The sequence below is a fragment of the Pangasianodon hypophthalmus genome, chromosome 3 (assembly GCF_027358585.1).
Source record: "Pangasianodon hypophthalmus isolate fPanHyp1 chromosome 3, fPanHyp1.pri, whole genome shotgun sequence".
Classification (NCBI taxonomy): Eukaryota; Metazoa; Chordata; class Actinopteri; order Siluriformes; family Pangasiidae; genus Pangasianodon; species Pangasianodon hypophthalmus.
Genome location: NC_069712.1, coordinates 12,196,343 through 12,217,494, shown reverse-complemented (window position 1 = coordinate 12,217,494; position 21,152 = coordinate 12,196,343). Strand labels below are relative to the sequence as shown.

The window sequence follows — 21,152 nt, the reverse complement described above, 5'->3', positions numbered from 1 at the left end:
TGCGGCATGGTAGAATGATAATTGTATAGTTGTATCATACAGCACATCTGTATGTAAGCTTCTGCACTCGTTTTGTTTCTCTGCTCATTTATTCAGGTTTTTCCTTTAATTTGTCACCCAGTGTGTTATGCACACGTTGCTGTGATCTATTTCTCAGCCCTCCTCTGGCCCATACGTCGACGGAACGGGACTGGATAGCCTGATCTGATGTGTCACGGAGATGGACAAGACCTCATCTTTGTGCCTTCCACAAATCAGCAAATGTTTCATCTCTGGATATGCGGCCCTCATACATAATGCAAGGGCCGCGTATGGCTCAGTCACTCACCCAGAGTCTCGTCTGCTTCTTCATCTGCTCTCTCCTCACCTCCTTTATCTTACAATGTTTCTGTTCTGCCTCTATCACTTTACTTCTCTGCATGGTCCAAACTCTGCTCTTAGCAGCTGTTTGGCTCGGTCCTCATGTAACTCTCACCCTTCCCTTCCTGTGCACTTCGTCTCATACTGACCCCCTCTGTATTGTGGAGCTGTAGAGGTGTCAGAGGTTTACAGGACCATTGAGAGCACAGGCTCTTTGCATTGAGGCCTGAGAGGGAAGAACTCGGCTCTCTGGCTTTATCTGCTGCTTGAAGAGTATGAGGAGAGAAAGCTCTTCCAAAAGCAAAAAGCAGCCAGTGGACTGTGAACCGGATCAAATCCCTCAAGCTGAGGTTCTTTTTTTTTTTTTTTTTTTTTTCTTTCCCGTTCCTTCTTGCCAAGTTTGTTTGGGGTGCTACAGGCTGGGAACTATCTGATTGTTCAGTAAAATTAAGAATATAATCCTATTGAAGTAAATCTTTGGTCATGCTAAACACTGTCTGACTCGGGCAGCTTTGAAAGGCTCAGAATACTTTGACAGAATCGGGTCCATCTATAATTTACATGTCATATTTGAGCGCAGTGAACTTGTTACATAAGAAAGGGGAACGCAAGGTGCATGGATTTTTTTTTTTAGAGCCTGTATTGTGTTTTCACATGGGAAAAGTGGAGTGTGGTGTTCTAAAGGAAAATGTCATCACTTCCTCTCATTCAGTGTCACATGATAATGATAATGATGGTTATTTTTTACGCACACACGTGTGTGTGTGTGTGTGTGTGTGTGTGTGTGTGTGCGCGCGTGTGTGTGTGTGTATGTATATATGTGTGTATATGTGTGTGTGTGTGTGTGTGTATGTATGTATGTATGTATATATATATATATATATATATATATATAGCATAAATATTTTTTTTATTTATGCATAACACATGGATTTTGTATCTTAACTCTTAATCTTTTTTTTTTGTTGTTCTTTCTCGTCCTCCATGCAGGCACTAGGAAGTTGCTACTTTGTACACGAATCCTTAAAAACCATCCACCAGTTTGATTTCAAAGGTAAGCTTCCTATCAAATAAGGCACCTCACACACTCCTTGCCAGTTCCATTAGACCAGTGTGATCAGCATGAGCTGGGGGAAAAAAAGCCATCCAGAGAGAGAGAGAGAGAGAGAGAGAGAGAGAGAGAGTTAGTAATATGAACGGTGACGCTTATTAATATTAGAATTTAATTCATGAGATTTCAGGCAGCGCTAATAATATTATGCTTGAGATATCGGATGGTTAGAGGTGACCTCATCAGCTACTGAGGTCAGAGGTCGTGGGTCCCTCTGGTCACACTAATTAAAGCTTCTGCTATTACACGGGTGTCAGCATTAGCCGCTGTCGCCCCCGTGAAGGACAGAGAGGAGGCCAGAGTGACTCGAGGGCCCACACACTGCTCTCACACACTGATTTCCTCAACATTTCCCCAGAGGGAAGCTGGGAAAGCAGCCTATACATGTCATGTAATCACAGTCTCTTTTTTTTTTTCTTTACAAAAACAATTTTTAGATTTGAGTGTGTCCTATTAAATGCTGAATAGCAACATATTTTTTAGTATTGGATTTCCACATTTTACATAGTAAATTTTTGGCTCAGTATTAACATTTTGAACTCTTCAAGCTCAGAGCTCAGCTTTCAACTAATTTGAAAGACTTAATCATTTTAAGACCAGTAGGTGGAGCAGTTGTCTGAAAATGGTTCAGTCTTTGTTTTTCAGCGTAGTTCCCATCTCTGATTAATTTCTCGATAAGTAAAGCCCTGTGACAATTCACTCTTGTGTTTGTATTTATCTAGCCAAGAAGTTCAAGAAGGTGGTTGGCAAAGAGATCTACTCGGACACTTTAGAGAGCACGTCCATGCTGGAGAAAGAGAAGTTCCCTCAAGACTACTTTCCTGAGGTGTGTTTATTCCTCTTGTTGGCATCACTTGTTATCTGCGATCCTAATGACTATGACCTGTGTCCATATGACATGCTTACAAGTTCTACTCACATTCATTACTGTTTAATCCGTTTGAATTCCTTTCGTGTGATTATCGGAGTTTTCCAGGCTGGAGAAAATGATGGTCATAAAACCATAATTCTATTTTTACAGCCATTACAGTGCTGGCCTGCCCTTAAATCAAACACACTAATCCTAAAGTCTATTTGTGTGACTGACAAATTTTAAAACACCTCTCTGTTTTATTTCAATTTAGTATGTACATTATATATTACAAAAAAAATTAATTGTTCACAATATGTATTAATGAAAATGTTGCTTAACCAGTGAGCTAAAAAAAAATATATTTTTAATCACACAACAGAGATAAGATGTATGGTAAAAATGATCAATACTTGAAGACATTTTCATGATACAAATTATGCATCAGAATATTTTTCCAACAGCTGCAGTCTACTATTTTAAATGTGACCCTGCTATTCAAACTATAGGACAAGGAATAGGAGTGTGAATTAGAAATAAAGGAACTGGGTACAAACAAATTTTGACATATAAACTAGTAGTCGTTACTGTAAGAAAGAATACAGTTCATATATATTTCAGAAATATTGACAGTAATCTCAATACTCTCAAGAACAGTTATCGTGACATAATATATTGTGACATTGATAACATGTTGTCATGTTGCCCCGCCCTAGTAAGACCAATGAGTCAGGAATAAAACATGATAGCGCATGCTGTTATAGGAAAATAATCACTGATGGGGTGGGGTGGTGTGGTGTGGCTCGATGCAAAGCAGAGTTACTGTTATCACCCTGAAGTTGATTATTTTCCAATAACAACACGTCTCAAAGTCTTTTATTTATCATATACCACAGCAATTTGCCAGTGATTGTGATTTTTAGTTAATTAAAGAATGATACATTGTGCTTTTTATTCAGTTCATGCATTTCAGTTCTTTTAATTTTATTCATTATTTCATTTATAGTTACATGTAATGCTCTTGAAAGTCCACAAAACAAGTTAGTTCCTATTATCGCTTACGTTATAGCAGCTATAATCATTCATTCTCTCAGCATCATTTTCTCTCTTAAATATATAAACGCAGCTTTTCATGTTACTGAGGAACAATAACATCCTTTCTCCTGACTTTCCTGTGTAATTTCCTCAATTACAGCTTTCCCTTTGACTCTCTTACAAAGTGCTGATACTGGAGACTGCTTCCAAAGATCCTAAACAAATATCTCCTCACAGAAATCATTACATATGAACAATTACACATTTTTATTAAGTCTGCTTATGTGCAGCACCACCACTTATGCGCACCTTTCGATCAATTAGGATTGAGCAGCGATGTGATATAAATATATACGTATTGTGCCATGGAATATTTGAGTTAAAACGAAAAGAGAAAGTAAAATAGAGAGTAAAGAAATATATTTCAGTGTTGTACATTATTATGCTGTATACTATTTTGGTTCTGAGAAATATTTGCTACACTGAACCTATCCGTGGGATAAATTTAAAATTTTCAGTGTCGCAAATAATAAAGGATAAATTTTAACATTTTAACTGTAACGTCTAACATTTTAGTCTTTTTTCTGTGGGATTGTTTATCATGATGGTGTTTCTGCCCCAAAGTGTAATTGTGTCAGTGTGAAGGTGTTCCTTGCAGATGTTATTTGAATGCACGTTGCATTTCATACAGATGTGCAGATGTTCAAGAAAACATAAGCAACGGCATTAGAGCCTGTTGCATTTTACATATGATGAAATTAATGTTTCATTTGGCTGCATGTCAGATGTCTTTTCCAAATGACACCAGAAATACACATCTATTATAATATAGGGATTCACACATATTCCTGCTTTTTCTGACTTTCCATCCTTACGTGTGTGTGTGTGTGTGTGTGTGTGTGTGTGTTTATGTGTTGCCCTATGTAGTGATATCTGTGTGTGTGTGTGTGTTGCCCTATGTAGTGATATCTGTGTGTGTGTGTGAGGTTGCTACAGTAATAAAGAGTGCGGGTGCCCGTGTGTCAGGCTGATTCTCGAAGCTCATCAGTTACCCACGCTCTGGCGGCGCGGCCCAGCAAATATATGCAAAAGCAGACAGAGTTGGCCTTTCACGGGCCTCTCCCAATTTCCTTATCCTTCACACACGCGCGCACACACCCTCGTACCTTCCCTCTGTATTCCCCCTGCCTCCAAATGTGACATTTCCACATGATCTAAAACCAATTACTATGATTCAGTTGCTACACCGTTCACAATAATTACCAGAACACAAGCAAAACAAAAACAGCAAGGCTGACTGACTGGTGCAGAAAACGAGCGAGAGGGAGGAAAAAGGATGAGAAAACAAAGTTTGCGCATTGATTTATGTATGTTTCATGGCTGTGTTATGAATCTCAGATGATGCTCTCAAGAGCAGCACTCCAGATAATGTTATCTCATTTAAAAGTCGCAGATTTGTGTAGTCTAGCCTGGACAGGGACTCTCCCTTACCCTCGAGCGCACACGCTACCACACACTCACACACGCGACCCTCTACGTAGTGAGAGATTGGTTGTTATCATAGATCACGGATACGGCTCAGACCTCTTATGAAAGATGAATTAATTTCACTAATGCTCTAATGCAAGGCTGTGGTGAGGTGGCTCGGCTGGTGATAACCCAGGCTTCGTCCCCGCTCCCCACTCCGTGATTTATGCCCTCTTTTAGTAGATGAAACCGGCCAGATTCGCCATCCATCTGCTGCTCTAAAAGAATCCTATTAACGGCAAATCCGGGGCAACACGCAGCTCCGGTCCAGCAACAGCCGGATTTTGATCCTTTTCTGGATCTGGGTCTGAAGTGTGGCAGAACCACTAAGTGACGTTGCATTCGGGGAAATCTAAAACCTAAACAAGAACCGAATACAGGAAGAGAAATGAGCATTGGATGAGACTTTTGTAAGTCATCAGGCATAGCAAACTTTGGGTTTAATGCAAGAATATGCTGATGTGATAAAGCTAATTTGACAAGACAGTGAAGAGAAAGTGATGAAAGCCTAGTTAGCTTTGGTAAGAACTGGATTATACTAATAACCTCTTGATGACAGGAGGAATTTCATCCCCCCATTCGATTGACAGGCAAGGGGTTTTACTGGCAAAGGAGAAAATGCCTGGTGACATCACACCATCCCTTTTAAACCTGTATATTTTTGTCTTCTTCAGAGATGAATAATATTTGTGAATTGATCAGTAATTCCTGCTTATTTCTTAGCCACTGCCTCATAGGTTATTGTAGCTGTGTATTTTTGTCCTAATCTCTGTACCATGCCCTTTCTTCCTCCTGACCCTTTATCCTCTTCAGGAACCGTTTGGGTGCAGTGTAAATGACTTTCTCCTCCCAGTATGCAAAACCGCTGCAGCCGTGAGTTATGACTCTAAGTGGTGGCCAAGTGAGGGGATGATATTAATTGAAAAGCCGAGTCAGAAGGAAGTGGACAAACCGCCGGGCGCATTGTTTGTGAAAGGTCGAGCTGATGGATACGGCGGTCTGTCATTTCTCCAGCTTACCCCAATCCTTTTAAGTCACGTTGCCATGCGGTCATTTGTTACATTTGTTATATTTATTTATGGGAAGGTTTGATCCTCACTTGAATGAATCAGAAGGCTTTTTGTCATGTGCTCTTGCGACTCAGACACATGATGCTCTGTCTGGTTTTTGTTGAATAATTACAAAACGAGCTTTGCTTGTTCTTTTTGGTCATAGAGTTCGTCTTCGAAGATCTTCAAGGTCACTGGCGCAGGGGTTTAGTCACCTGTCTTACCCTGCTTGTTTCTCTATTTGTTCTCAAAGGATACCCAATGAAGCCAGGCCATCTCTTTTGATTTTATAGCAGTTGAAAATTGAAAAATGCTGTATATATTGAGCTCAGATATAAGCAATGTAAAAATATTAACAGAAATAGAATCTGGTGTCAGGTGCGTGTGTGCACAGATCGAAATCAAAGATGGCAGTCACATGACAAGAACCAAAATGAGCTTTTGGCTCATTTTTACACATGGCACTTTTAATTCCGTTAGTTATTCCAGGCCAAATGTCCTGTGTGTAAATTCTGTATTAGAGATACAATTATTGAAAATTGTTCACAGTGTTTAGAGAAATTGTGCCAAGCAAATAAAAATTCACATTTGATTTAAAATAAATTGATATTTAGATTTGTAATATATTAAGTCAGTTTTGGTGAAATGTGCATGTGTGTCTGAACCATATGTGTTAAACCACACTTTAGACCTGAATGAGTACTGAGTACTGAATGAGTTGCTCTTTCTTCTAAATCCTCTCTTGTCTTGTAAGATCCTATTTTAGGTTTCTCTCCTCCACTCTTCATTTAATATGACCATTTCCATAGCAAGAGAAATGATAGAATAAAGAGTAATGGACGAGCCCTGTGTGGCGCTTCATCAATCACCCGTTGTGAGTATTAGTTATTACTCACCGTGCATTTCTAACCATATACATTTCCATCATGTCTCTCAGACCCAGCTGGGGTTGTTATTTATGGGGTTTCTCAAGCACAACACTACAAAGGGCAGTACGTATGGGCGTTGTAGCCGCGTAGCCCCCAACCTCTTGCTGGGAATCATGACATGGCTGGCTTTAGACAATGATTGAGTCATCAGATATGGGGCAGATATGAGATTATGGACTGTTCCATTCGCTTGCTCAGCCCCTGCGCCTCATCTTTCCGCATGACTACTTTTCCCTGCTGTTCTCGGTTTGTGGGGCGGACGTGCATGAGCCGCCAGTCATGGTGACCTCTTCTGGACACCCGTTCATCATTGTCAGTGGTCTGGAGCTATCCGAGGAGCCAATTTCACCTCTTACCCACTGACCTTTCTAACAGACATCTGATGCCCCTTCCACTGGCCAGACTGAGAGAGTGGTCAGAGCAGACCTTAGCTCTCTCTCTCTCTCTCTCTCTCTCTCTCTCTCTCTCTCTCTGAGGTCATTTGATGTGACAGGATAAGATTTGAGTTGTATGATCAGTATTAAGGTCAGCGGTGTGAATGTGAGAGTGAACTGTGCCTGGAGAAGTTGCTTTTTGTTGGTTGATTCTATCCTAATTCTATACTAAGAAATGTTGATGATAATAGTTATTTTGTTATATTAAAAAAACATTTTTAAGCTTATTATAGAAGTCTTAGGGCATTCACTGGCAATCGTTAATGTCAAAAAGTGAATTTTGTAGAATTTATTGATGATTGATTATTGTGTTACTAACATATAGTGTAGCTTAGAGGTTCCCAAAGTTTTTAAGCCAAATGACCCCAGATGGACATTATGAACTTCCTGCTACCCATTATGAATTTTCTGACCACCCTACTTATTTTATTCCAGATTTATAAATTAGGACCTGTAAATCCATATTCAGTATACATATTTATGCATTTCTTTTCAGAACTTTTGTTGTTCCACTCAATCAGTCACTCAGTATTGTAGAGGAACTAGTAGAGGTATATGTATGAGCAATTTTTTTTCTTATGCTAGTTCTAATAGTGAAAAAGATTAAAATAGTGCTTACGTTTTTCATTTGCATGTGGCTTGTTTGAATGAGATTCCTGGTAATATTTCAAAACAGTAGCACACAAAATCTGTCTTTGTAGTTTGAGCAATATTTATAATTATAATTTGTACATAAATAATTAAATAAGTAAATAAATAAATAAATGAGACTATGAGTTTCTCTCACTTCCTCATTTGTAAATTAAGTGCCCCCACATGGGGTACCAATCCCTAGTGTTGGAACCCCTGGTGTAGCTCAGGCACATAAGTGCATCAGTTTCATTCTGATACTGTAAAACCTTTGGCAGAACATAAGAAACTGAAATTGCTTTTTACTGTATTGCTTCAGTGTTGGACAGTTAAACAAAACTCTAGTAAGACATTTTCTCATGCATGTTTCGTCCTGTGACCTTTATGGTTGGAGTTTTACATTTTTTTCTTATAAAGGCGCATTTTTTTAAGATGTTTACTGACAAAATTCAGCAACTGCCCATAGACACCCATAAGTGAGTTTTAAATCAGGTTTTTTCTCACAGTACAGTGATGTGTGTCAAAATTATATGTTACAGATGTGATACACAGAGATAAGTTTGTAAAACGCTGGATTATTCCTTTAGAGGCAGTGGCCCTGAACATTTCATTTTTCAGACTAAGACTAAAACCTGCTTTCCCTCTCCTCTGTAGCTTATAGATTAATTTAACTATGCTAATGTAATTCCATTTCATTCAGTTAATCTTGTCCTAATGTGCTCTGAAAGATGTGAGGCACAATCAAATCTTTCTCATGCTTTTAATTTGCCTCAAGATTTTTTTTAAATAAAATTAGTCAATTTGTAATTATGTGACCCGGACTGTAATTAGTTTATTCACGGCAGCAGTTAACTCCCCATTAGAAGCTCGGGGAGAGGGAGCGCGAGTGCCCGGTTATTTATTTGGCAGTGCATTGGAAATGAGGACGCTTGCAGGATCAATTTGTCTCTCATTTAATAACACACTGTGTGGTAAATCATGTGCGATGTGTGCGTGTGTGTGTGTGTGTGTGTAAGAGAGTGAGTGACTGAGTGAGTGAGTGACTGAGTGAGTGAGTGACTGAGTGAGTGACTGACTGAGTGAGTGACTGAGTGAGTGACTGAGTGACTGACTGACTGAGTGACTGACTGAGTGAGTGACTGACTGAGTGAGTGAGTGAGTGAGTGAGTGAGTGAGTGACTGAGTGACTGAGTGAGTGACTGACTGAGTGAGTGACTGACTGAGTGACTGACTGAGTGACTGACTGAGTGAGTGACTGAGTGAGTGAGTGAGTGAGTGAGTGACTGACGTGAGTGAGTGAGTGAGTGACTGACTGAGTGAGTGACTGACTGAGTGAGTGAGTGACTGACTGACTGAGTGACTGACTGAGTGAGTGAGTGACTGACTGAGTGACTGACTGACTGAGTGACTGACTGACTGAGTGACTGACTGAGTGACTGACTGAGTGACTGACTGAGTGAGTGAGTGACTGACTGAGTGAGTGAGCGACTGACTGAGCGACTGACAGAGAAAGCTCACTTCTGGTTTGGGCAGTCGGTACATGTTTGAGGGTCAGAGTTCACAAGGTCGATGATAAAAAAATTAAATAAGTACAGGAAATCACAGAAACACAGAACATTGTAAAGAAGTTGTTCCGAACAAGATGTTCATTTGATTTCTGACATGTTGCTTAGCTGAATAGGCCAATATTGAGTATTTTGAATGACCAGGAGAGTGTATTTCCTGGGACAATCTTCTATTTCAGCTTAATCTTGATGTCCCAGTATACAATTAAAACAAGATTGTAGAACTGTGAAAATACAAATTGAAATAAATTGAACGTTTAACATGAACAATAAAACATTTTCAACATTTAAAAAAAAGTGTCTAGTGAATACAACATATTACTTGTTAAACAGTTAAACAGAATGGGTCTGTTCTTCATCTCCCATAGAAAAGAAAAGTGTCTTTATGTAAACCCACCACACTCCCGACCGCATACTTGACCATGGTTTAGTTTACATAATGTGAGGAAGAGGTGGCTCAGTGCTTAATGCTTTGGGCTCCTGATCAGAAGGTTGCAAGTTACCAATTTGTCACTATTAGGTTCTTGAGCAAGATCCTTTAACCGCAACTGCTCAGTTGTATCCTGTCTCAATTGTACCTTATACTAGCATCTGCCAAACGAGTAAACGTTTTATTTGGTCACTCCAGTTTTAGTCTATTTCTGCACCCAACTTTTATATTTATATTTTCTCCTGACCTGAAAAAGTCAGAATCTGAAACTTCAGTTGATTTGGGACAGTCTTGAATGTTGTTGCTTAATACACTGTCCTTGTGTGTTGCTCTTTTGCAGTGCAAATGGTCCAGAAAAGGCTTCATCAGGACTCGCTGGGCTCTGGGGGACTGGTGAGTGTTTTACATGCTCTCTCTCTCTCTCTCTCTCTCTCTCTCTCTCTTTCTCTCACACACACAAACACACACACACACATACACACACAGACACACTGTAGCTGGCCCCAGTAACTAGGAAATATCCGTTCCCTATATGTGTGTGTGTGTGTGTGTGTGTGTGTGTGTGTGTGTGTGTGTGTGTGTGTGCGCACGTGTGTTCACTCCAGCTGCTGGAGAAGGGTTGGATTGGATTAGGACTAATCACGTTAGTCAAGCAGATCTATCTGACAGATGACAGAAAACATTACATGCAATTGCACCTGCATGTGCAGGATCTTAAAGGTTTTCTCCATGGGGAGATGGGTGAAGGGGGATAGCTGTGTGGGTAATCTAATAGAGGAAATACAACAGGACAAAAGGGCTGAAATAGGGGATTGGAATAGAGGGATGATGCGAGACAGGGACCGGGCTCTGTTCCAGAAAGAGGGATGACACGAGGTAGATGGAGAGAGAGTGCGGTGGAATGAAATGGTGACAGAGGAATAACAGGCTTAGCTGCAGGGCCACTGTGAAAGCATCTATAGCATTCTACACATGTCACTTTTAACCAGATTAGTGGCTTTGGCATGTACGAGCATGCAGTCATGTAAGAGCAGAGTACACAGTCATTCATGGTTTATGTTGTATTGCTTATAGACTGTGTGGTGTGGTAAAGGTCAAAGCATGAAGGGTCAAAGAGCAAACTTTATGAACTGGAATACATGAAGTATTTAAATTAGATTTCCTGCTGGAGTAATTACTGATGTTTTTTTTTATATATACAGGGCTCTATTTTTGGGGTCATAGTGCAAGCTAAAAAAAAAAGCATAAGGTCAGTGTTTTATATATTTTTTTGTGTCTTAGGGGTAGTGCAGGTTGGTGCAGGTGGTAACATGGCAAATGTAGAAAGGGTTGTGTTTGAAAGAATACGTTATCAAGAGGTGTGTTTAGGGGTACTGCTGCCATATCCAATCAGATCAGCTCCTCTCATGCCATGAAAGTGCCAAGAAAAGCAGTACACACATGCAAAATAACTGACTTTCAACAATCCAAAATAGCAAATTGCTGACATTAAAGAGCAAATTACACTTGTTGGTGCAAAATAGACCCTGTGATGTTATAACAAATGACAAAGGCATTGGGTTTTATTTTTATATTGTGTATTGTGTTTCTGTGTTGGTTTGCAAAGTTAGGCTCACAGTTTCTTTCACTTTGTGCTCACAGTGCCTTTGACCTGGTGAATATTCACCTGTTCCACGATGCTTCCAACCTGGTGGCCTGGGAAAACAGCCCTTCTGTCTACTCAGGCACACGACAGAAAGCTCTCGGCTATGTTCTGGACAGGTAAGAGTGAGAGTGAGTGGGATAGGAGTGTGCACTGGTAGTCAAACACTCTAAACTGAAACCATTATTATGGTTTTTGGTACCTTATTATGAGAAGCTAGAGAGGAACAAATAGCCCTGAAAAAGAAAAAAAAATCACATCTTGCAATATTTTGATGCATGTCCAAGTTATGCAACACCAGCTTTCCTTGCTGCACTTCAACCAGCTTAGTGCCAGTTGGTTTAAGAGTGAAACATAATGCACAGAGGCTTTATTAATCACAGAGCACGAAGTTGTAAGCAGATCTCAGTACTGGTGTTTAGACTGCCTAGTCCAGTGTGAAAGTATCAGCACTGCCTAGTCCAATGGAAGTCATTACTTTTGTTAAAGGGAAGGGATAAAATGAGTTATGGCACAACATTTTATTTACTAGTTTACCAGTTAGTCTTCATGCAGTTAACCATTAGAGTGTTTAACTCTATATATATGAATATCTAAATAACTCTGTATGCACCTTGATTTACTCACCTGGTAATCCATCTTTAATATATTCACAAAATATACTTTGAATACTTATACACAGAAAAGTCTGTTAGTAATTGGACACTGATTGTGAGTGAGTGAGTGAGTGAGTGCATGTGTACATGTGTAGAAAAGAACTGTACAAGCTTGAATGTTTAGCCACTACAGTAAGGGGGTCTAGTGACTGATCACCTTTATCCTATGATGAAACATTTCTTTCCTGATGCTAGTGGTCTCTTCCAGGATGATCCTTCCCCCTATCCACAGGACATGAGGGCTTACTGAATGTATAAAATTATCTAAATCATATGCTATGGCCTTTACAGTCAACAGATCTCAACTTCGTTGAACACCTATAGGAGCTTTTGGACCACTGTGTTAGACAGTGCTCTGCTCTGCTCTGCTCTGCTCTGCTCCGTCATCAAAACAACAGTTGAGGGACTATATTTTGGATGAATGATGCTTAATACAGTTCAAGAGATTTGTAGAAACTATAGCAAGGTGTATTGAAGCTGTTCTGGTGGCTTATGCTGTCCTGACACCTTACTGAGACACTTTGTTAGTTTTCTTTTAATTTGTCACCCATCTTAATATAGTGAATGAGTTGTGTAGAAGACAAAGTCCTTGTTATACATAGTGTGCACCAACACTGATGTATTTGATGATATATTTATTATGTAATGATATTTAACCTCATAATTCCATTTCGAATTCATAATTCTAGAGGACAGAGTCAAAACATCATAAAATGTGTCACTGTCCAATCACTTATAGACTGCAGTGAATGTGTGTGTTAGTGAGGGAGTGCTGCCCTTCCATCATGATACACTCTCTAACATGGAATCTGAATGCACACAGTGACTTCCATGGCATTACCACAAATCCACTTTGAATAACTGCATGCATATGCTTGGCATATTTCAGCGAGGCGTCTGACACCCTGAGTTACGACCTGCTTTTATGTTTCAGAGATCCTTTTTTTCCCCCTGCTCCCTCCTTGATTTCTCGTCTGATGAAAGAATGGAGCGGCTATAATGACAGCCAAGTGGAGGTGCTTTAGGAATATTGCACCTTTTACAGTTTTTATTAAGCCATATTTACTTGGATTTATGGATATAATGAAGTATGAAAAAGACCCCTTGCTGCTTACACTGAGGATTTGCTCCATATTTTTTTGCATTTTTTTTTTTCAGTGTTTGTGAAGTTGATTTATTTTTAAAAGTCGGCTCATAAATACTACACCTAGGCTCATATTTCTGAGGCAGTGCAGTCATGCCAACTCAGTGCTGTTTTTCTTATACACCCAGATTCCCAGCAGTCTAGTGTTGTAAAAGGACAAAGCCAGAAAAGTCATTACAAGCCTTGCAGATGTTTCTGTTGTTTATTCTGTGAAATTGCATGTATTGTGCAGCATCTCGAACGTCTATAGTGATGCTTATTAAAAGGTGCCGAAAGTATAATCTTTGCCCTTTTTGGGGAGGTCCTGGTTGTATTTTAGGCTTGTGGGTGGGACTAAAACATTGAGGTGGGAGTGTGTTTCATTCCTGCTGCTGGTTTACCGAGTGTAACAGCACATCACTCATGGAAACGCAGTCTTACTCTGATAGATCCGGACGGGCTGAGAGAAGGGAGGGCAGAGTACAAAAGCTCCCCCCTCCCGGCTCTGTTAGGGCCAGTGAATGATGTTCGGCTCTTTTCACCAGGGCCGCTAACCTTTTGGCAGCCACCAGCAAACTCTATTCTCCCGTGCCGATCGAGGAGGACAATGTGGCTGTGGAGCCGTTTGAATGAAGTGCTACCACCAACAGTGTGGCTATTCAGCAGCTCGTTGGGAACCAGCTTTTGGGCCCATTGTCCTTTGCTATGACTTCTAGGCCAGAAAAGGAGAGCAGGAAAAGGGAGAGGGTAGAGTATGTAGTCATACCTCCCCCTCTTTCGCCATTCCATTTTACCACAGTGTTTCCTTCTGCCCCCTTTTCCCATTTGGTTGCTCCTCATCTCCTGCGCTCTTACCATTTCTCTCTGAGTGAGAATTCACTACGTTTTCAGTCTCTTGCTGCGTTTTAAGTGCAGAGATTTCCTCACTGAACTGACGTGCCTTTAGTCGCTGTGTAAGGAGGCCCATCCTCTAAACCCTTATCTCCTCAGAGGGCTAAATGTGCAGCTTCCAGCCCATTGAGATCACACCTGATAAGCTCTTTTCCTCTGTCCCTTTCAGCTGCTAAACACTGTTTATCTCGCCACTGCTTAAAGGCCTCAGGGGAACAATGCCGAAAGACTATAGCATTTAGCTGGATTGATCCCTTTCTTTCTCTCTCTGTCTGTCTCTCTATTTTTCTGTCTTACGATATTGTACATTATATTTTTATATTACATTATTTCTTTAAGCTCAAAATTCTTAGTTGTATTCAAATAAAATACTGTCAACTTGAATTTCTTTATATTCTATTAAAGCATGAGGATTGGCTTCATTTCATGTAATTTAGTTGTGTATATAAAGAATAAGGTGATAATAGAATAGAAGGAAAATATAACATATAATCATAGTTTAAATAAATGACATATTTATAGATGGTAAACGCTAAATGGTGAGAATGTTACATTTAATAGTGATTGATTTTATCACTTGACTTTTTCATTCCCCCCCTTACACCGAAGATATTCAGCAGCTATGTCCGAGCAAATAACTTCTCTCCCTACAGGCTCAGCTTTTGTGTGAGTGGATGTGTCTCCATTTGCTGTTCTTTTCAGAGAAGCTGCTCGGGTTCAGGGCGCAACAGTTTTACATCACAACTGTGAAATCTTGGCAAAAAGACGCCCTTTGTCCCTCTCCATTATTTTCACACAAATATAGTCCATTGTCAGGAGGCTGAAGTTAATTTGATCAACATTGGAGACATTTAACTTTTCTGTTCAGTCAAAAGGCTTGTTTCATGCTCATTTTCGGGGCATTGAAACGGTGTGATTGGCAGAAAAATAATGTTGCCGTTAACAATTCAGGGCAATTAGTTTCCCAGGGGGAAGCGCCGGGCTGCACTGACTGCCACACAGCTATTCTTTGTCACTTTATGGACGGTCATCAGTCAACTGTCAACCCCATTCAAAGAGCCCTCCAATCTAAATGTTTTCCCTTTTCGGCTTTTCCCAGAACGACAGTGAGAGAGGAGGAGAGAGACACCGAGTTATAGAGGGAGAAAGCATGAGACAGAGTTAGAGATAGTGACAGACTTAGAAAGACAAGAGCAGCCTGGTGGATGTAATGGAGACCCTCCAGAAAGCTGAATGGATATGGAGAAGTAGTCTCCATAGAAGTAGTGCATGTCGGAGTTATTATTCTTTAAAATAATTTGATCTTTTTTTTAATGTTCTGATTGATACAGATTGCTGCTGGAAGTTCAGAGCTAACATCATCAGAGTTCTTTATCTCTGTAGTAGTTATGTGGTTTGGTATCTTAAAGGAAAACTCTTTAAAAGGTGTAATGCAGTAAGCTCTATGCTATGGGTCTGTGTTTGTGAATAGGAAAGGCTTTTAGCATGGTAGTGTGGCAGTCTCTAAGCCGTTGCTCTGTGTTGGATGTGGTATTAATGTCGATCAGCAGTGACTTTGTGAACTGCTTCCTCACCCTGGGAGGCCCAGTGGGTCAAAGGTTAATCAGTCAGCCAGACCTCCTTCCCACCCTGCTCCCTCTCACACACACACATACACACACACACACACACACACAAAACCCTAAAACACGATTCTCATGCAGTATTATCAGCTGCCTTGCTTGTCTTATACTACAGGCAGGACTCCGCCCACTCTCGCCTCTCTCTCTCTCTCTCTCTCTCTCTCTCTCTCCTACACACATGAACAATTCATTAACACTATTTCCTAAGTTCATTCTGTCTTTTTAGTGTTATCAGCTTGCTTAGTTAGGCTAAGATATGTTTCACACATTCAAGCACTGGCAGCAATCCAATTCCCCTGCTTACACACACTCACGTATTGCTAAACATCCCATAGGTATATTTCCTGTTGTAAGAGAATACTTTTTAATATTTATTTAACAGACATACTGAAAAACATCATGTTTTTAAAAATTTTACTGTCTCATTTTAAGCCCAGGATGTCATCCAGTATAGAAATCTGTCATTTTCTGTCATGCCAGGATAAATGTAAGCAGTTATTTATACCATATAATCTAGAGCTGTTCTGTTACTCTGATTAGTCATTCTATTTCTTATGACTTTGCTTCAGTACAGTGAATCCTTGTATGTATATTTTTATTCATACTCATGGCTCTGGTTCAGCAAATGTATATGAACTTAACGTCCATAGGTGGCAATATCTACGCAAGGTGGATCTTGTCTTGTCAGGTTTTGTCTTGAGCCTGGGTCACAGCCCCCATCAGGCCATTGTGATACTGCAGTGTGCCAGCAGTATTTATTTATTTATTTATTTTTTTTACTTTTTATAATAGCCAAAATGACATTATTAGCCAAAGTGAAATAACATAATTTAAACATTGTTTTTTAAGGTAATGGTGTTGAGGATTATAGTGATAGTCGTGTGTAAACAGAAAATGGTTGACTCTCTCTTGTAGCTTGTGTAGGCTAATTTTCTCTGATTATGAGTGTAACAGTTGTTTATGAATATAATTGTTCCAGTTTGTTGTTGGTTGCTGTAGCTTTTGCAGTTGGTTGTAAAAAAAAAAAAAAAAGGCTAGTTTGTAAGCTGAAAAAGATATTTTAGAAACACAGCACATTTATCAAAAAAGAATTATGCTGAGATATTTATACAGACTACAGAACCTGTGGGCCCATAAATGCAAAGATGTGTGCTAGGTATATGTTGGGAAGCCTGAGGAAAAGGGGGTGCTAATTGTATAGAGAAAAAGAGCAACCATCCGAGTGATTGTGTAGGCCAGGTTGACTTATAAGAGACAATAACATTTTCAATTGCCTTTAAGGAAATGTCATAGTTGACCCCATTTTGGCTGATCCTTTCCCTTTTCACTGACAACCCCTACTAGACATGCGCGCACACACACACACACACACGCACACACACACAGGCACAAGTGAACCTAGAGCAGGCTCAGAAAAGTTAGAGGGTGGTCACTTCCGCAGGTCACAGGTCATTCGGGGGGCCTCCAGTTGGGGCGGTGAGGTGACTGGCAGCGATCACATTCTTCAGAGTGTTAACATTCTGCCCTGATTCCCTGTGAATCAGACACACTGACTAAATCAGGGAGGGGGCAGCGTTGAGCCTGAGGGAGTGACTTGTGTCTCCACAGCAGAGCCGGGGTGCCCGGCATGTATGCCAAGCAGAATTACACAACTCGACTCTTATTTCTGTGCATTCATGAGAGAAGGTGGGAGGAATGGGGAGAAAGAGAAGGAATGGAAACTATAAATAGATATTGTGCTTTCTGGATTTCCAGGAGGTTGGATCTCTTCTGTTCTCATTTGTCAGTACTGTCATCCTGCATCAACAATGACGCAGCACTTTCATTTGATAGAAAGGAAAGAGCAGTGTCATTTTCGAGACAGCATGAGAGTACACTGTCTCAGAGAATGACACATTGCTTTCCATTTTAACAATAGCAAACATAATAACAGAAAGTGTATAAAAATGAGTAAAAATGGCATGAGAAACACAATTGTAAGAAAAGGTATTGCATGATACCACCTGTGCGTGTATAAGGATTGTCCTAAAATAAATGGAATCTAATATTAATGCCACAGTCACATTAACAAATATTAGCTGTTTGTATTGAATAAATACATTTAAACCCCTAAACAAATCATTAAACTTCAGTGCTCCTGATTCGTTTTCATTTATTGGCCCACAGCGATGTTTTCTTGTTGCTGGTATTTATTCGATTTGTCTGTTTCTTAGGCTCCCTGAGATCCACATAATAATTTCAGATCATCTTTACCAGTGAATAACACACATTTGAGCCAAATCCCAATTCTTTCTATTCACTATATACTGTATGCTCACTACATGGGGTATAACATAATCATATTGTAGCACAAATGTAATTAAAAAAAATATTTGTAACTCCAATAAATGCCTGGTGGAAATTCTGACTACTTTGCAGTTTCAGTTTCAGGATGCATGGTTTGTTCATTTTATACCTTGAATTAAAAAGCTGATATATTATTTAAAAATATGAAAATAAAGTATAGAATGCAGAGAATGCAATGTTCAGAGTTCTTTTCTTATATCAGGTGACAGACACTAGGCTCATTTTCCCAAAAAGTTTAAGAAATCCTTAGAATTAATTGATTAATTATTTATTTGTTTATCTTTTGATTATGTGAATATTAGGAAAATAGTATTTGATAGTAGACGACTCCATGTGCCAGCTCTAGTGTGCACATTTGGGTATCAGGAAGGTGTGTGTGCATGTGAAAAAGAGCAAAGCTATGTGTGTAAAGTTTTCTTTCAGCTTTGTGCCTATACGGCTGAGACCCTGGGAGCAGTGAGCATTTAGTTATAAATTAGCGCTTGACCATAGCCTTTGTATAGCTCCAGTACAGCCTAAATAAATCACTTTACAACTCCACACCCACACAGTCACTCTACTCAGCAGTAAAAAAAAGCTTTTCGAACTCTTTCTGGACTCATGGAATAGCATGTTTAGAGTCTGCATAAAGGACTGCGTCATTGTGTTCAGTGTATGTGACACTAGTACAGTTTGCCTGAATGAACTTTGATGACGCAGTTAATGTGGGGGTAGAGACAGAGGGAGGGGGATCATGGGATGCATCCAGGACCCCCCACCTTACAGCCCATTCACACTCAGCGCTGTGTGTAATGTGCAGGTCAGGTGGGGCCCCCAGGGCAGGGGGGGGAAAAGTCAAGCGCTGGGAGCTTTAGGAAAGTACCATGCAAACAGAGGGTTACCTTCTGACCCGCCGCTGATACCTAGAGCCGAGGACAAAACACGCCGGCCTGTCGCATTAGACATGGCTGTTAGCAGGATAAAGCCAGACCCACTCCCCCAACATGCATCACGAGAAGGAGGGAGAGAGTGAGAGAGAAAGTGAGAGAGCTCACACTTTCCCCTTTGCCATTTCTTCATACTCCTTTCTACAGCTTAATCACTTCTTCTGTCTTATCTCTGTTTAGCTCTCTGTCTCTTTTTGGGTGTCATTGTCTTCGGTTCTTTTATTCTCTGATATGTTTTATGTGAGAGTAACAGAACAGAGGGTTCAAATGACATGGAGGCAAGTCGGTGTGGTTATCTGCGTAAACTTGACAGAGAGAGAGAGAAGCAAACAGTCATAGGGAGAAGGATAAGTAATAAAATGCATTTAATATTGAATAAAGCTGTATCTTAATAAGAATATAAGAACTTAAGATAATATTAAGAGTATCAGTAACAATAAGATAATGTACACAGAAAAAAAGGCACTAAACTGTACCTTTAACTGTTACTTGTGTACACTCAAAGGAACATCTTTTGTACCTTTTACCTGGAAAGATGTATGTAATATACCTTTAAAGTATTACTCTAAAAGCTAATTAAATGTACAGGTGGTTGGTAAGGTCTAGTCATTTCACAGTATGCTACGTAGTGTATAAATAGTAATAGTAATAAATAACCTGGATTTAAAAATTGTTCTGGTATCTATACTATAACAATATTTGAAGAACACCATATTTCAGAATAATCCCATTATTTACACTGAAAAAAAGGTAACAGTCAAGCAGTCACTGAGCGGAAACCAGGCAAGAGCCTGACCAATAGTGCTTACAACATTTTCAAGCCTATTTAACAGTATATTACGGTTATCTGTGTGAGGATTTAGGACCAATAAGAACAAGCAGAGAAACAGGTTTAGAGGCACTAACAGGTCATATACTATGCTGATTAATGCTGGTCCTGAATCCAAACTGAAAAAAAAGGCATGTACATTATTCCTCTGCAGGATTGGTTAACATAAAAGTCTTTAATTTTACTAAGTTTATAAGTTAATGCTTTTGTAGGCAACTGGAATATGTGCCTCTAATTATCATTGTCTGTCTGCCTGCCTGTCTGTCTGTCTGTCTGCCTGCCTGTCTGTCTACCTGTCATGTTCTATATATCCATATATGCTGTCTATCTCTAGAGAGCGAGTGTGTGTATGGATTAATGGGCTGAAGTGACTGTCACTCATTAGATTAGAAGAGGAGGAGCTGTCACTATTGATTCATGCCTTGCACCCAATCATAAAGAAGTACTCTTTAAACCCTCTCAAGTGCTAGAGACTTGTTTGGACTGCAGCTTGAAATGACAGCATGAACAACACATTGTATGTGTGGTAATGGCAGGGTTTAATGACTAGACAAATCCAATAAATTGATATGCAGTGTACACTGTCATAGAAGTGTAACACAATACCACTGTTTGTATCTGTTTAGTGCGCCAAATGTCCATATCTACGTTTGGATTTAATCCAGAAGTGACTATGGCCTTATCCAGAATTTTTTTTTTCTCTCTAAAAAGCATACCGCTATGCCCCTGGAAACACCGGGGTGGAAAAACAGAGGTAGAAATGCCAGCATGGTGAATACTGTGAATACTGACTCCTGAATCTCAGCTACATCACTCAAGCTCTTGGTCTCAACTCGAGATTCATGCACAGTTCTTATTTTTATTTTTCCTGCTCCCAGTATTTTCTAATTTATTTAGTTGGTTTTGTTCCACATCCTATAAACAAACTAGTAGCCTAATTTAGACCACCGTGACCCTGATCAGTCAGTTGTCGAATGATGAATGAATGAACTTTCCATGTTCATGTTTAAAAAAAAAAACAAAAAAAAAAACATGGTATTGGCTTGTCCCACAAGGTTCGTATCCGGCCACTCGCTCATGTTCTCATGATTCCCGTGGGAGCCAATTCCCAGTGCATACCTCTAGTCTCAACCTATCTGGTAGGCTTTCCTAAAAAAAATACAAACAACAACAACAAAAAAAAGCAATAGTGCCCCA

General features: G+C 39.8%; 1 protein-coding gene across 4 annotated transcripts in view; it reads left to right on the top strand.

Annotated features, from left to right (window-relative positions):
• LOC113540195 (inositol polyphosphate-5-phosphatase A) overlaps positions 1–21,152 on the top strand; it is a 158,388-nt gene that overhangs the window by 86,667 nt on the left and 50,569 nt on the right. For all 4 annotated transcript variants that reach the window (XM_053232839.1, XM_026936509.3, XM_053232840.1 and 1 more), the window contains 4 exons: positions 1,351–1,414; positions 2,194–2,297; positions 10,261–10,313; positions 11,562–11,681. In XM_053232839.1, coding sequence (XP_053088814.1) covers positions 1,351–1,414; positions 2,194–2,297; positions 10,261–10,313; positions 11,562–11,681 — 341 coding nt within the window. The remainder of the gene's footprint in view (positions 1–1,350; positions 1,415–2,193; positions 2,298–10,260; positions 10,314–11,561; positions 11,682–21,152) is intronic.